Source organism: Pseudophryne corroboree, chromosome 5 (genome assembly GCF_028390025.1).
Source record: "Pseudophryne corroboree isolate aPseCor3 chromosome 5, aPseCor3.hap2, whole genome shotgun sequence".
In the NCBI taxonomy this organism is placed as follows: domain Eukaryota; kingdom Metazoa; phylum Chordata; class Amphibia; order Anura; family Myobatrachidae; genus Pseudophryne; species Pseudophryne corroboree.
The window spans coordinates 801135552-801153530 of NC_086448.1; the positions used below are offsets into that span (position 1 = coordinate 801135552).

Here is a 17979-nt window from a genome sequence, read left to right on the forward strand (position 1 = left end):
TCCATCGGACCTGGTGGCCACGGCAACTGCTGGAAAATCCACCGTTTTTACCCTAAGTCACATCTCTGCAGAAAAAGACACCGTCTTTTCAGCCTCAGTCCTTTCGTCCCTATAGGATCATATCTGCCCAGGGATAGAGGAAAGGGAAGAGGACTGCAGCAGGCAGCCCATTCCCAGGAACAGAAGCGTTCCACCGCTTCTGACAAGTTCTCAGCATGGCGCTGAGACCGTACAGGACCCCTGGATCCTACAAGTAGTATCCCAGGGGTACAGATTGGAATGTCGAGACGTTTCCCCTTCGCAGGCTCCTGAAGTCTGCTTTACCAAGGTCTCCCTCCGACAAGGAGGCAGTATGGGAAAAAATTCACAAGCTGTATTCCCAGCAGGTGATAATTAAATTACCCCTCCTACTACAAGAAAAGGGGTATTATTCCACACTATATTGTGGTACTGAAGCCAGAAGGCTAGGTGAGACTTATTCTAAAAAAAAATTTTTTGAACACTTACAAAGGTTCAAATCAAGATGGAGTCACTCAGAGCAGTGATAACGAACCAGGAAGAAGGGGACTATATAGTGTCCCGGGACATCAGGGATGCTTACCTCTATGTCCCAAATTTGCCCTTCTCACTAAGGGTACCTCAGGTTCGTGGTGCAGAACTGTCACTATCAGTTTCAGACGCTGCCGTTTGGATTGTCCACGGCACCCCGGGTCTTTACCAAGGTAATGGCCGAAATGATGATTCTTCTTCGAAGAAAAGGCGTCTTAATTATCCCTTACTTGGACGATCTCCTGATAAGGGCATAGTCCAGGGAACAGTTGGAGGTCGGAGTAGCACTATCTAGGATACTGCTACAACAGCACGGGTGGATTCTAAATATTCCAAAATCGCAGCTGATCCCGACGACACGTCTGCTGTGCCTAGGGATGATTCTGGACACAGTCCAGAAAAAGGTGTTTCTCCCGGAAGAGAAAGCCAGGGAGTTATCCGAGCTAGTCAGGAACCTCCTAAAAACAGTGCATCATTGCACAAGGGTCCTGGTAAAAATGGTGGCTTCCTACGAAGCAATTCCATTCGGCAGATTTCACGCAAGAACTTTTCAGTGGGATCTGCTGGACAAATGGTCCGGATCGCATCTTCAGATGCATCAGCGGATAACCCTATATCCAAGGACAAGGGTGTCTCTCCTGTGGTGGTTATAGAGTGCTCATCTTCTAGAGGGCCGCAGATTCGGCATTCAGGATTGGATGCTGGTGACCACGGAGCCCAGCCCGAGAGGCTGGGGAGCAGTCACACAAGGAAAAAATTTCCAGGGAGTGTGATCAAGTCTGGAGACTTTTCTCCACATAAATATACTGGAGCTAAGGGTAAATTTATAATGCTCTAAGCTTAGCAAGACCTCTGCTTCAAGGTCAGCCGGTATTGATCCAGTGGGAAAAACATCACGGCAGTCGCCCACGTAAACAGACAGGGCGACACAAGAAGCAGGAGGGCAATGGCAAAAACTGCAAGGACTTTTCGCTGGGCGGAAAATCATGTGATAGCACTGTCAGCAGTGTTTCATACCGGGAATGGAAACTGGGAAGCAGACTTCCTCAGCAGGCACGGCCTCCACCCGGGAGAGTGGAAACTTCATCGGGAAGTTTTTTCCACATGATTGTAAACCGTTGGGAAATACCAAAGGTGGACATGATGGCGTCCCGTCTGAACAAAAAACGGGACAGGTATTGCGTCAGGTCAAGAGACCCTCAGGCAATAGCTGTGGACGTTCTGGTAACACCGTGGGTGTACCAGTCGGTGTATGTGTTCCCTCCTCTGCTTCTCATACCTAAGGTGCTGAGAATTATAAGACGTAGAGGAGTAAGAACTATACTCATGGCTCCGGATTGGCCAAGAAGGACTTGGTACCCGGAACTTCAAGAGATGCTTACAGAGGTCTTATGGCCTCTGCCGCTAAGAAGGGACTTGCTTCAGCAAGTACCATGTCTGTTCCAAGACTTACCGCAGCTGCGTTTGTCGGCATGGCGGTGGAAAGCCGGATCCTAAGGGAAAAAGGCATTCCGGAAGAGGTCATTCCTACCCTGGTCAAAGCCAGAAAGGAGGTGACCGCACAACATTATCACCACATGTGGCGAAAATATGTTGCGTGGTGTGAGGCCAGGAAGGCCCCACAAAGAAATTTCAACTCGGTCGTTTCCTGCATTTCCTGCAAACAGGAGTGTCTATGGGCCTCAAATTGGGGTCCATTAAGGTTCAAATTTCGGCCCTGTCGATTTTCTTCCAGAAAGAATTGGCTTCAGTTCCTGAAGTCCAGAAGTTTGTCAAGGGAGTATTGCATATACAAACCCCTTTTGTGCCTCCAGTGGCACTGTGGGATCTCAACGTAGTTCTGGGATTCCTCAAATCACATTGGTTTAAAACCAGTCAAATCTGTGGATTTGAAGCATCTCACATGAAAAGTGACCATGCTCTTGGCCCTGGCCTGGACCAGGCGAGTGTCAAATTGGTGGTTTTTTCTCAAAAAAGCCCATATCTGTTTGTCCATTCGGACAGGGCTGAGCTGCGGACTCGTCCCCAGTTCTCTCCCTAAGGTGGTGTCAGTGTTTCACCTGAACCAGCTTATTGTGGTGCCTTGCACCTACTAGGGACTTGGAGGACTCCAAGTTGCTAGATGTTGTCAGGGCCCTGAAAATATGTTCCAGGACGGCTGGAGTCAGGAAAACTGACTTGCTGTTATCCTGTATGCACCCAACAAACTGGGTGCTCTTGCTTCTAAGCAGACTATTGCTAGTTGGATGTGTAATACAATTCAGCTTGCACATTCTGTGGCAGGCCTGCCACAGCCAAAATATGTAAATGCCCATTCCACAAGGAAGGTGGGCTCATCTTGGGCGGCTGCCCGAGGGGTCTCGGCTTTACAACTTTGCCGAGCAGCTACTTGGTCAGGGGCAAACACGTTTGCTAAATTCTACAAATTTGATACCCTGGCTAAGGAGGACCTGGAGTTCTCTCATTCGGTGCTGCAGAGTCATCCGCACTCTCCCGCCCGTTTGGGAGCTTTGGTATAATCCCCATGGTCCTTTCAGGAACCCCAGCATCCACTAGGACGATAGAGAAAATAAGAATTTACTTACCGATAATTCTATTTCTCGGAGTCCGTAGTGGATGCTGGGCGCCCATCCCAAGTGCGGATTATCTGCAATACTTGTACATAGTTACAAAAATCGGGTTATTATTGTTGTGAGCCATCTTTTCAGAGGCTCCGCTGTTATCATACTGTTAACTGGGTTTAGATCACAAGTTGTACGGTGTGATTGGTGTGGCTGGTATGAGTCTTACCCGGGATTCAAAATTCCTCCCTTATTGTGTACGCTCGTCCGGGCACAGTATCTAACTGGCTTGGAGGAGGGTCATAGGGGGAGGAGCCAGTGCACACCACCTGATCGGAAAGCTTTACTTTTGTGCCCTGTCTCCTGCGGAGCCGCTATTCCCCATGGTCCTTTCAGGAACCCCAGCATCCACTACGGACTCCGAGAAATAGAATTATCGGTAAGTAAATTCTTATTATTTTGTGCATGTCTTCCAAATTTTCAGTGGAAAGAATACAAAAAAATCAAAATAAAATAAGAGCTTTCTTTCCTGTTATATTCTCAGTTCTCAAACTCGCAAGAAGAAGAGGAAATTGACATGGACACGGTGCATGACAGCCAGGCATTCATATATCATCACTTAAACATGCTGGAAAGGCCATCAACACCAGGTATCCCATATTCTGCTCGTCTGTTCTTCCTGCGTACAGATATTACCGTGCGCGATTACTGGATATGGGCAATAGAGCAAGTATATATTACAGCACTGCGTTCATATTATGTTCCTTCCTGTAAACCTTAGCACGTTTTCCTGCAGCGTGACACCCTATTGGTTATTATACCACGGTCGGTGTGTAGGAATTTGTCTGTTGATGTTTTTGCAGCACCTGGTAATAGAAATATTTTTTGTCCGATTCCTTTCATTTGTAGCGTATATAACGATGTGTGGTATTGTGGCGTGTGTATGGAGGAGCGTTACAGCCATTACACACGGTAGCATGTTTGTATGACTTCTGGATTGGTCTGCAGATTTTGAAACGGCAATTTTTATTGGGTAGAGCGCAGTGGGCTTGTACCTATCCAATGTCTACAGCCAACCATTTATATTATTCCATTGAAACAGGATGCGTTTAATTTGCCGGCTGTCTGGACACCGGCAGTCAGGATACAGAAACCGCCATCCCATCCGCCGGTAAAGCATACGGAATCCGTTATAACAAGGCCCATTGACCTATACATACATGCATACAGTAATGTTTAAGCCTAATTTCCCAGCCACCTCCATCAGTCTGGATGGGATTTTGATTGGGCATTGCTATTGATTCTAGCCCACACACCATGAAATATCCGTAGAACCGAGGCCAGGTTTACTTACGCTACACAGTTAATTAAATTATATTTTCAAAGACGAAACAGCAAAAAACTAATTTTCACATGTGTTCCTTACACAAATGTTCCACATCAGCCTTGTCCAGCAACTGAGACTGCAGTTCTCGGAACACCTGGTTCTAATAAAGTCGCCTTGTAATGGAAATCTAACATCACAGAGAGCCAGCAGCTGCTACTAGGTTCATCTGTAGAATAATGCGTCAGAATCAGCCATGAAAGTGTATATCACTGTCCTGGTGCATGTGTGCACGTCTTTAAGTAATGACTCAAAGTTTAATAAAGGCCGGTGTCGCATACGGTACCTGTCGGAGAAGACCATAGTTGCTGTGAATGGAAAACCTGCAGCTGTATAAATACAGTATCTAATCTGTGATCATGTCTCTGGTGAAGACCCAGCACAGTGACCAGATCTGAGCTTACAGCTGCTTGTCCCTCGGCAAAATGAAAATGTACTTCAGTCGTAGGGGTCAACTCCATTTGGGAGGGAGTTTGCAAAAGTGAGCTTGCATCATAAATCTTGCACACATTGTAATAATGCGCGCACTCGAGAAAGTGGATATTCCCAGGACTGGCGGCGAGGTCATGTGACTTTTCTTCAAACAGCGGAATGTGAGAAGTGCATGAAAAAGTGGAGAAACCATCCTGGACCCCCAAAACAGTCGCTAGTGAGATAGCAGGACCATAAGTACAGTGTTTTTATGCAAGTTTTGAAAAAGTGGGAAAACTTTTTTTTTATTTCCTCCCATCTACAGTTTCAAAAGCCCCTTTCCCATCAAATACAACACCTCCGTGTACCTGTCCCACATTATTACACCTCTACATACGTGTATCACATCATTTAACCCATTATTCAGCTTCATAGAGAAATTCACCTGAAAACCCTTTCAAGTGTGTGATTACTTATTATGAGGGGTGTACCAGTGGTTCTTCAATGTGTCCCAACACTTTTACCTAAATATTTAATAAATATTTTCTCTGCCCAGGAGGGTATGCAAGAAAAATGCAAGCTTGAAATTGAATTGCAAATGCCAATCGCGATGTGAATTCGCTGTGAAAACTGTTTGCAGGACCCGACTGGAAAACTGCTCGCAGGACCCGACTGGAAAACTGCTCGCAGGGCCCGACTGGAAAACTGCTGGCAGGGCCCGACTGGAAAACTGCTCGCAGGGCCCAACTCAATCAGTTGGCCCATAGTATGGATGTTCACAAGACCTGGTGCTAACGCCTGCAAGAAGTTGAGTCAAACAAAAGATGAAGATGTAGATGAAGTAAACAGACATAGATTAAGCTCAGGAGCAGCTGACTGAGTACAAAGCTGCTAGTAGATTGGGTGAGCCATTAAGCTGTGCGTTTACCATCAATGAGGGAGGGCTGGTGGAACAATCACAGTGTTTTCCGCTACTGTACATGCGCAGCCAGAGGTCCTGTTCAATTGCACATGTGCAGACCCAAGCCATCGATGTTAACCCATCGATGGACAACCTTTGTTCAGAGGTCACCTTACAACATGTATAATATAGATTTCTCTATTGTCCTAAGTGGATGCTGGGGTTCCTGAAAGGACCATGGGGAATAGCGGCTCCGCAGGAGACAGGGCACAAAAAAGTAAAGCTTTTACCAGATCAGGTGGTGTGCACTGGCTCCTCCCCCTATGACCCTCCTCCAGACTCCAGTTAGATTTTGTGCCCGAACGAGAAGGGTGCAATCTAGGTGGCTCTCCTAAAGAGCTGCTTAGAGAAAGTTTAGCTTAGGTTTTTTACTTTACAGTGAGTCCTGCTGGCAACAGGATCACTGCAACGAGGGACTTAGGGGAGAAGTAGTGAACTCACCTGCGTGCAGAGTGGATTTGCTGCTTGGCTACTGGACACTAGCTCCAGAGGGACGATCACAGGTACAGCCTGGATGGTCACCGGAGCCGCGCCGCCGGCCCCCTTGCAGACGCTGAAGAGAGAAGAGGTCCAAAATCGGCGGCTGAAGACTCCTGAGTCTTCATAAAGGTAGCGCACAGCACTGCAGCTGTGCGCCATTTTCCTCTCAGCACACTTCACACAACAGTCACTGAGGGTGCAGAGCGCTGGGGGGGGCGCTCTGAGAGGCAAATAAAAACCTTATTAGAGGCAAAAAATACCTCACATATAGCCCACAGAGGCTATATGGAGATATTTAACCCCTGCCTAATTTCAAAAATAGCGGGAGACGAGCCCGCCGTAAAAGGGGCGGGGCCTATCTCCTCAGCACACAGCGCCATTTTCTCTCACAGAAAAGCTGGAGAGAAGGCTCCCAGGCTCTCCCCTGCACTGCACTACAGAAACAGGGTTAAAACAGAGAGGGGGGGCACTGATTTTGGCGATATTGTATATATATAAAAGATGCTATAAGGGAGAAACACTTATATAAGGTTGTCCCTATATAATTATAGCGTTTTTGGTGTGTGCTGGCAGACTCTCCCTCTGTCTCCCCAAAGGGCTAGTGGGTCCTGTCCTCTGTCAGAGCATTCCCGGTGTGTGTGCTGTGTGTCGGTACGTGTGTGTCGACATGTATGAGGACGATGTTGGTGAGGAGGCGGAGAAATTGCCTGTAATGGTGATGTCACTCTCTAGGGAGTCGACACCGGAATGGATGGCTTATTTAGAGAATTACGTGAGAATGTCAACACGCTGCAAGGTCGGTTGACGACATGAGACGGCCGACAATCTATTAGGACCGGTCCAGGCGTCTCAGAAACACCGTCAGGGGTTTTAAAAACGCCCATTTACCTCAGTCGGTCGACACAGACACAGACACGGACACTGAATACAGTGTCGACGGTGAATAAACAAACGTATTTCTCATTAGGGCCACACGTTAAGGGCAATGAAGGAGGTGTTACGTTTTTCTGATACTACAAGTACCACAAGAAAGGGTATTATGTGGGAGTGAAAAAACTACCTGTAGTTTTTCCTGAATCAGATAAAATAAAATGAAGTGTGTGATGATGCGTAGGGTTACCCCGATAGCAAATATTGGCGTTATACCCTTTCCCGCCAGAAATTAGGGTACGTTGGGAAACACCCCTTAGGGTGATAAGGCGCTCACACGCTTATCAAGTGGCGTTACCGTCTCCAGATACGGCCGCCCTCAAGGAGCCAGCTGATAGGAAGCTGGAAAAATATCCTAAAAAGTATATACACACATACGGTGGTTATACTGCGACCAGCGATCGCCATCAGCCTGGAGATGCAGTGCTGGGTTGGCTTGGTCGGATTCCCTGACTGAAAATATTTTATTCATGTAGAGCATTTAATAGGATGCATTCTATATATATGTATGTGAGATGCACAGAGGGATATTTGCTCTCTGGCATCAAGATAAGTGCGTTGTCCATATCTCCCAGAAGATGTCAGGGACACGACAGTGGTCAGGTGATACAGATCCCATACGGCAGATGGAAGTATTGCTGTATAAAGGGAAGGAGTTATTTGGGGGTCGGTCCATCGGACCTGGGGACCACAGCAACAGCTGGGAAATCCAACCTTTTTTACCCCAAGTTACATCTCAGCTAAAAAAGACACCGTCTTTTCAGCCTCAATCTTTCCTTTCCCATGAGGGCATGCAGGCAAAAGGCCAGTCATATCTGCCCAGACATAGAGGTAAGGGAAGTAGACTGCAGCAGGCAGCCCTTTCCCAGGAAAAGAAGCCCTCCACCGCGTCTGCCAAGTCCTCAGCATGACGCTGGGGCCGTGCAAGCGGACTCAAGGTGGGGGGGTAGTCTCAAGAGTCTCAGGGCGCAGTGGGATCACTCGCAAGTTGACCCCTAGATCGTACGAGTATTATCCCAGGGGTAAAGATTGGAGAGTCGAGACATCTTCTCCTCGCAGGTTCCTGAAGTCTGCTTTACCAACGGCTCCCTCCGACAGGGAGGCAGCATTGGAAACAATTCACAAGCTGTATATCCAGCAGGTGATAATCAAAGTACCCCTCCTACGACAAGGAAAAGGGTATTATTTTTCCACACTATATTGTGGTACTGAAGCCAGACGGCTTGGTGACACATAGTCTAAATCTAAAATGTTTTGAACACTTACATAAAAGGTTCAAATCGAGATAAAGTCACTCAGAGCAGTGATAGCGAACCGGAAAAAAGGGGACTATATGGTGTCCCTGGACATCAAGGATTACCTCCATGTCCAAATTTTGTCCTTCTCATCAAGGGTACCTCTGGTTCGTGGTACAGAACTGTCAATATCAGTTTCAGACGATGCCGTTTGAATTATCCACGGCACCCCGGGCCTTTTTACCAAGGTAATGGCCGAAAAGATGTTTCTTCAAAGAAAAAAGGCATCTAAATTATCCCTTACTTGCACGAAAGGGCAAGTTCCAGAGAACAGTTGGAGGTCGGAAGAGCACTATCTAAAGTAGTTCTTCGACGGCACGACTGGATTCTAAATATTCCAAGAATCGCAGCTGTTTTCCGACGATACGTCTGCTGTTCCTAGGGATGATTCTGGACACGGTTCAGAAAAAGGTTTTTCTTCCCGAGGAAAAAGCCAAGGAGTTATCCGACCTGTCAGGAACCTCCTAAAACCAGGAAAGGTGTCTGTACACAAGAGTCCTGGGAAAAATGGTGGCTTTTTACGAAGCAATTCCATTCGGCAGATTCCATGCAAGAATTTTCCAAAGGGATCTGTTGGACAAATGGTCAGGGTCGCATCCTCAGATGCACCTGCGAATAACCCTGTCGCCAAGGACAAGGGTATATCTTCTGTGGTGGTTGCAAAAGGCTCATCTATTGGAGGGCCGCAGATTCGGCATACAGGATTTGATCCTGGTGACCACGGACGCCAGCCTGAGAGGTTGGGGAGCAGTCACACAAGGAAGAAACTTCCAGGGGGTATGGACGAACCTGGAAAAGTCTCTTCACATAAACATTCTGGTACTAAGAGCAATCTAAAATGCTCTAAGCCAGGCGGAACCACTCCTGCAAGGAAAACCGGTGTTGATTCAGTCGGACAACATCACGGCGGTCGCCCATGTAAACAGACAGGGCGGCACAAGAAGCAGGAGTGCAATGGCAGAAGCTGCCAACATTCTTCGCTGGGCGGAGAATCACGTAATAGCACTGTCAGCAGTGTTCTTCCCGGGCGTGGACAACTGGGAAGCAGACTTCCTCAGCAGACACGATATTCACCCGGGAGAGGGGGGTCTTCATCCAGAAGTCTTCCACATGCTAATAAACTGTTGGGAAAGACCAATGGTAGACATGATGGCGTCTCGCCTCAAGGACAAGTATTGCGCCAGGTCAAGAGATCCACAGGCAATAGCTGTGGACGCACTGGTAACACCTTGGGTGTACAAATCAGTATATGTGTTTCCTCCTCTGCCTCTCATACCAAAGGTATTGAAGATTATACGGTGAGGAGGAGTAAGAACAATACTAGTGGCTCCGGATTAGCCAAGAAGGACTTGGTACCCGGAACTTCAAGAGTTGGTCACGGACGACCCGTGCCCTCTACTTCTGAGAAGGGACCTGCTACAACAGGGTCCCTGTCTCTTTCAAGACTTACCGCGGCTGCGTTTGACGGCATGCCGGTTGAACGCCAGATCCTAAAAGGGAAAGGCATTCCAGAAGAAGTCATTCCTACCTTGATTAAGGCAAGGAAGGAAGTCACCGCGAAACATTATCACCGCATTTGGCGAAAATATGTCGCGTGGTGCGAGGATCGGAGTGTTCCGACGGAGGAATTTCAACTGGGTCGTTTCCTACATTTCCTACAATCAGGATTGTCTATGGGTCTCAAATTGAGATCTATTAAGGTTCAAATTTCGGCCCTGTCAATATTCTTCCAAAAAGAATTGGCCTCAGTTCCTGAGGTACAGACTTTTGTTAAAGGAGTACTGCATATACAGCCTCCTGTGGTGCCTCCGGTGGCACCGTGGGATCTAAATGTCGTTTTAGATTTCCTCAAATCCCATTGGTTTGAACCATTGAAAAAGGTGGATTTTAAATATCTCACATGGAAAGTGACTATGTTACTGGCCCTGGCTTCCGCCAGGAGAGTATCTGAATTGGCGGCTTTATCTTATAAAAGCCCTTATCTAATCTTCCATTCGGATAGGGCAGAACTGAGGACTCGTCCGCATTTTCTCCCTAAGGTGGTATCAGCGTTTCACCTGAACCAACCTATTGTGGTGCCTGCGGCCACTGGCGACTTGGAGGACTCCAAGTTGTTGGACGTTGTCAGAGCCTTAAAAATATACATTTCAAGCACGGCTGAAGTCAGAAAATCTGACTCGCTGTTGATACTATATGCACCCAACAAGTTGGGTGCCCCTGCTTCTAAGCAGACGATTGCTCGTTGAATTTGTAACACAATTCAACTTGCTCATTCTGTGGCAGGCCTGCCACAGCCTAAATCTGTTAAGGCCCATTCCACAAGGAAGGTGGGCTCATCTTGGGCGGCTGCCCGAGGGGTCTCGGCATTACAATTCTGCCGAGCAGCTACGTGGTCGGGGGAAAACACGTTTGTAAAATTCTACAAATTTGATACCCTGGCAAAAGAGGACTTGGAATTCTCTCATTCGGTGCTGCAGAGTCATCCGCACTCTCCCGCCCGTTTGGGAGCTTTGGTATAATCCCCATGGTCCTTTCAGGAACCCCAGCATCCACTTAGGACGATAGAGAAAATAAGAATTTACTTACCGATAATTCTATTTCTCGGAGTCCGTAGTGGATGCTGGGCGCCCATCCCAAGTGCGGATTATCTGCAATACTGTACATAGTTATTGTTAACAAATTCGGGTTATATTGTTAAGGAGCCATCTTTAAGAGGCTCTTTCTGTTATCATACTGTTAACTGGGTTTAGATCACAAGTTGTACGGTGTGATTGGTGTGGCTGGTATGAGTCTTACCCGGGATTCAAATTGCCTCCCTTATTGTGTACGCTCGTCCGGGCACAGTACCTAACTGGAGTCTGGAGGAGGGTCATAGGGGGAGGAGCCAGTGCACACCACCTGATCTGGTAAAAGCTTTACTTTTTTGTGCCCTGTCTCCTGCGGAGCCGCTATTCCCCATGGTCCTTTCAGGAACCCCAGCATCCACTACGGACTCCGAGAAATAGAATTATCGGTAAGTAAATTCTTATTTTCTTCAGAACGTAATGCATATAAAAAAGCTTTGCTCAGTCGCTGATCCTAACAGTGACTCCTCTGAAGAGTGATAACAGATTAGAGAAAATATTTAATCTTCTCTGCAAAGAATTTATTGCCACAAAATACATTTACAGTAACTGGCGAGTATTATTCATGTTCTAAAAGTGCTGTGACTCAGTAGAGAGACTTTAATAATCACTTGGGATTTCCTTTCCCCAGCACTCTGAGAATTGCTGAGGTGAAACTACCAACAAGCCGGCATAATATTTAGCACCGCAAACAGGAATGGTGTGGATGAGATCACCGTCACACGGGCCGGCGTGAGCTAGTACCTGGCACGTTGCCACAAAAATCGCTGGCGGCCTCATTAGTCTCCTGTACTTGAACGAGTAAATGACTCGTTAGGACAGTGTCTGTGTGATCCGCTGGGTTAAGTCACTGTCAGCTTTACTAGGGTCACATCGAACATTTAATTGACGTATTCGGAATCTATTTGAAACTCTTTCTGGCCCTGATGTTTATTGTCAGTGTGACACTACACAAAGCAACAATTAGGTTTACATTCCGGGATTATCCTGAATCCAGAGAAATAAATAGCCCAATTTTACCTTCAAAACATTGAGGTCATGCAGTTTATCTTTTGTTGACTAATTGCATCATTCTTTCCTGGTGCTGTTAGTCCCTACGCCAGTTTCACTATACTGTACTTTTCAGAGGGCAAGCACTTTGTGCATGGGATGGGGAACCAGTGAAGGGGACTTCAAGATGTGTTGTCGCTGCCGCATTCTGCACGGATTGCAGATGCGAGAGGGGAAGGCTAGCAAGAAGGTTTCAGTAGACCAAGGGGGATATTCAATTTGCCACGAAGAGAAATCGGAAGTTAAAACCCCCGATGTTCCTTCGGGTGTTGCGGTCGGGCTATTTGATTAGCTCGGCCGGTAACAAGTGCATTTACACCCGTAAACACACAGATTCAGTGAAACCTCTGTGTTTTCGGGTGAAGTGGCCGCTGTTATCGGTGACTTTGCTTCGCCTGCCGGAGGCAGGTGAAACATAATCCCAGATAAGCCGCGGCACGTGCCGGCTTATCGGGGCTAATTAGATAGTCCCCGGCGGCGATACATTACACCCGACAGCAAGTCGGGGTAATTGAATATCCCAGCAAGTGTGCGATAATGAGTGAATGGATTAGGGTGTTTGTTTCACAAAAGGGTAAATTTTGTCTATGTTGCAAATGTATTTCCTAATAAATAATAATGTGCTTTAAACATGTGTAGAGCAACGTTTCCCAAACTCTGTCTTCAAGGCACAATAATAGTCCAGGTTTAAGGATTTCCATGCATGTGCACACACGGTACAGTAAAATCAAACTGACTGAGCTACTAATTTAGGGATGTATGTACTAAGCCTTGGAGAGAGATGTACTGGACTGAGATAAAGTACCAGCCAATCAGCTCAGCACTGCCACGCTACAGGCTGTGTTTGAAAAATGACGAGAGCTGATTGCCTGATACTTTATCTTTGTCCATTTTATCTCTCTCCAAGGTGTAGTACATAGGCCTCTAAGTCACCTGTGCTTAAGCATGGATATCTTTAAAACCGGAGCTTTTAGGGTGCCTTAAGGACCGGATTTGGGATCCACTGTTGTAGAGGTCCTTACCGATTAAACATGTTAGGGCATTGTCCTTTTCTTCTTCAGATGGATGACTGTCTCCTTTTCTTTACTTTCACAGGAAAGGAACAATCTTCTATGGAGTTACACATGCTCTCTGTCCCCCAAATACCCTTGTCGTCTTTCATCAAAGAGTCCAGTTCGTCCAAGCACAGCGACCACCACCACCACCATCACCATGACCACAAGAAGAAAAAGAAAAAGCACAAACACAAGCATAAGCACAAACACAAGCACGAAAGCAAAGAAAAAGAGAGGGAGCCCATGCCGTTTAACAGCCCAGCCAGCGGGAGATCCATCCGGTCTCCCTCCCTCTCCGACTGACCAAGAGCATTCATGGAACGAGCCGGAATAATACTGCCCCAGTGGAGCAGCGGACGTGGGCTAGGTATAGTGAAAGCGACGCATTGAAGCTCCATTGCCACAGTATACCTGCGCGCAGACAGGACAGCGCAGTCTTCGTTCTGATGTAGTTTAGTGCTGCGTCTCTCTAACTTGCTGGTGGTCTCTTGGCGTAAGGATCCAGTACTAGTAAAAGAAACATTCTTCACTTATTGCCAGCACAGGAGGAATCAAAGCCGCCATTCCAGCACATTTCCAAAGAACACTTGTGAATAAGACTATTGGCTTTGACAATGTGAGTTGGGGTCTGTTTTTGATGCCACGGCCCCCATCTGAAACCTATTCAAAAAAGTTTTAAGAAAACATTTTTCATTCGGTTCTAAACTCTTGTTTCCACGGACTTCTAGCAACCAAGAACGAGGAAGGATATTTATGTGGTTCTGAGGTGCAGACTGCTACTTTTCCCACATATTCGTATGTTTCCAATAATGGAAAACTCAGCAGTATTCCGATACAAGCCGCCACCACTAACCGCTATCGATGAAATCTGCGTGGCAGGAGCACATGGAGAGATACGGTGGTACATACTGTAGCCAGCAGTCGGCGGTGTTATAACCCTGCGTGTGGAGGCTGTCTCCTGGTAGCTGCGTCTTGGTTTAAATAGAAGATTTTTATTTTCCTTTTAAATCGATATCCCATGCAAAACGTTTTTTACAATTCTAAATTTTTACCTTTAAATAAAATGGAGAAACAATGGGGATTGTATTATGATAATCGTGACAAAACAGTTTGCTATCGTTTTTTATTCATGGAAAATAATGCAGATGCAAAGCAGGATTTTGCAGGCATGAACCCATATTAAAAATAACAAATTAGAGCCAGCAAGATATACATAACCTTTTTGCTTGCGAAATGTGTTTATTTGCAGTTTTGTGAGATCTGCGCCCTTGCTGAATATACAGCGGCACAACGTTGCTAAGCGTTGAAACGTCCATTACACGTCCTTAAACAGAACACTATTTTCTATAGATAGGTAAAGTATCATAACACAGATGGCTGACCGTGATTCTTCCTCAATCTCCCCTTTTGAGCCTTGTCATAACTGTGAAGTCAGTACTGCAGCATAGTCCAGTTGGGATCAGTACGAAATCCCGCTGGACGGGATTCCGGCGGTCGGAATACAGACACCGGAATCCCGACCAGCACAATCCCGATGGGGGCGAGCGCAACGCAGCCCCTTGCGGGCACGGTGTCTCGCTTTGCTTGGCACACTAATTTATTCTCCCTCTATGGGTGTCGTGGACACCCACGGAGGGAGAATATGTCGGGATTGTGCCGGTCGAGATTCCAGTGTCGGTATTCCGACCACCGGGATTGCGGCCGGCGGGATCTTGACCGCATCCCGTCCAGTGATACAGCAGCTAATGTGTTTGTGTTCCGATACCAGGGATGGGGCACCCCAGCAATGCCTTATAACATAGGGGCAAATGTATGAAGCCTGCAGAAGTGATAAGGGCAAGATGATAACACACCAGCCAATCAGCTCCTGTCACTTTACATATTGGAGCTGATTGGCTGGTGTGTTATCACCTTGCACTTATCACTGCTTTATCACTTCTCCAGGCTTAATACATCTGCCCCATAATTACTGAAAACGAGAATGGTCAAATCTAAGCCCAATAATAAACAAGAGGGGTGTGGTTCATAGGTTCAACAGTGTCTAGGTCGACCACTATTGGTCAACAGTAACTAGGTCGACAGCGTCTCTAGGTCGACATGAGTTTTTCATTTTTTTATTTTTATTTTTTTTTGTCGTTTTCTCCGTACAGTGACGGGGAACCCCAATTAGTGCACCGTGATCCCCTCGCATGGCTCACTTCGCTCGCCATGCTTCGGGCAAGGTGCCTTGCTCCACTACCGTTGCACTCGGCACAGGTTACCGTTCCCAATCGTAGTCCTCGTGGATTGTTACATATGAAAAAGTAAAAAAAAAAAAAAGTTTCCAAAAACAACAACTCATGTCGACCTTTTGACCTGTCGACCTAGAGACCCTGTCGACATTGACACCATGTTGACCCAGTTACTGTCGACCAGTATCGGTCGACCTAAAAATTGACCTAGAGACCGGATCCCAAACAAGAGTGTTTAACATTAGATATATCTAATAAATGCTTATGAAACGCCATGTTTATAGTCTTGAAAATCGTTGTGTATTATTACAGGTTGAGTATTCCATATCCAAATATTCCGAAATACGGAATATTCCGAAATACGGAATTTTTTGAGTGAGAGTGAGATAGTGAAACCTTTGTTTTCTGATAGCTCAATGTACACAAACTTTGTTTAATACCCAAAATTATTAAAGATATTGTATTACATGACCTTCAGGCTGTGTGTATAAGGTGTATATGACACATAAATGAATTGTGTGAATGTAGACACACTTTGTTTAATGCACAAAGTTATTAAAAATATTGGCTAAAATGACCTTCAGGCTGTGTGTATAAGGTGTATATGAAACATAAATGCCTTCTGTGCTTAGACTTAGGTCCCATTGACATGATATCTCATTATGGTATGCAATTATTCCAAAATACGGAAGAATCCGATATCCAAAATACTGCTGGTCCCAAGCATTTTGGATAAGGGATACTCAACCTGTATAAAAAAAAAAAAATATTTTAGGCTGTTTCCATCATTCGAATGTGAGTTTCGTTATTTATTTATTTTTTTTGCTTTTTTTTAAAGTTCAAAATGAGGCTAGAGATACACAGGTGAAATGCAGCCTTCAGTCCAATCACACAATTAGTGTATTAATATAATACACTTTCCCTATTTTGCACAATGTTGACTTAGGGTCACGTTTAACCGATGTTAAAATTGCCTGTGTAGCCCTTTAATAGAATTCAACTTAGCATTTTTAGTTTACATCAAATATACTTTTTAATTGTTTTAGCATGTTTATATTTATTTTGCCGTACAAAAGTGAACATCTTTACAGTAGTCTTTGTAGTGTAGAGTAGCAATGAATTGGATATTTTTTGTATATGCTAAATTAGTTGCAGGACAGTGTTAAAAATATATAGGTTTCCATTACAATAAAGGTGGTCATTCCGAGTTGTTCACTCGTTGCCGTTTTTCGCAACGGAGCGATTAGGTGGAAAATGCACATGCACATGGTACACAGCGCGCATGTGTTCAGTAATTTAACACAAAACTTTGGAGATTTGCTCGAGCGACATTTTTCAGCGCTCGAGTGATCGTGGTGTGATTGACAGGAAGTGGGTGTTTCTGGGCAGAAACTGAGCGTTTTCCGGGAGTGTGCTAAAAACGCAGGCGTGCCAGGTAAAAACGCAGGAGTGGCTGGAGAAACGGGGGAGTGGCTGGCCGAACGCAGGGCGTGTTTGTGACGTCAAAGCAGGAACTAAACGGACTGAGGTGATCGCAATCTAGGAGTAGGTCTGGAGCTACTCAGAAACTGCAAGGAATTATTTAGTAGCAGTTCTGCTAATCTGTAGTTCGCTATTCTGCTAAGCAAAGATACACTCCCAGAGGGCGGCGGCCTAGCGTTTGCAATGCTGCTAAGAACAACTAGCGAGCGAACAACTCGGAATGACCACCAAAATGCAGAGTTCAGCTACGTTCATTGAAAACCCTCAACTGTTATTGATGTCACTTTGTGGTTTTTTTACAAATTCTTTAGTAACTGTATATTTCTAAATCACACAGATATGATGGCGTTACCTGTACTAATCACTGGGGTTGCCTCTGTGTCTTACTCTTACTAATAAGTCATTTTACCTCTGTGTTCTGCAGAACAGTGTCCTGAGCGAAGCACAAATAATTGTTTACACTTGTTGGATTCTCCCAGAAATAAAAATTCATTATAAATTGTTTTTTAGTTGTTCACTGTAAACTGTGCATGGATGGAAGGTGTTGAACAGGTCTGTATTTTGCAGTTGTATAGCTCCCACAATTTCAGTACACGTTTTATGTGTGTGTCTGTAATTCTAGCAATTGCCTCCGTATTTCGCCTTCCGGCCTCCGCTACACAATTCTTGCAGCAACAAAAACAGGATTTTAATACCTACCGGTAAATCCTTTTCTATAAATCCGTAGAGGATGTTGGGGACACCAAAAGAACCATGGGATATAGACGGATTGTATGAAAGCACTGGATCCCTGAAGTAAGATGGCGGAAGAAAAAACAGCGTTCTGTAATGAATCTACAAGATCTCGCGAGAACGTTTGGAGTATCTGCACCGCACACCCGTCACTTCCGGAGGGGTTTGGAACGCACAAGCTCATACCACAGGAAGTTAAGTGACATAGCACATGTGACTTCCGGCTAGCGATAG

At 45.8% G+C, this 17979-nt stretch overlaps 1 protein-coding gene across 2 annotated transcripts in view; it reads left to right on the forward strand.

The window, feature by feature from the left end:
* TAF2 (TATA-box binding protein associated factor 2) overlaps positions 1 to 17515 on the forward strand; it is a 250202-nt gene extending 232687 nt beyond the window's left edge. For both annotated transcript variants that reach the window (XM_063924457.1, XM_063924456.1), the window contains exons 25-26: positions 3655 to 3760; positions 13341 to 17515. In XM_063924457.1, coding sequence (XP_063780527.1) covers positions 3655 to 3760; positions 13341 to 13603 — 369 coding nt within the window. In that variant the 3' untranslated portion in view covers positions 13604 to 17515. The remainder of the gene's footprint in view (positions 1 to 3654; positions 3761 to 13340) is intronic.
* Positions 17516 to 17979: the final 464 nt, after the last annotated feature.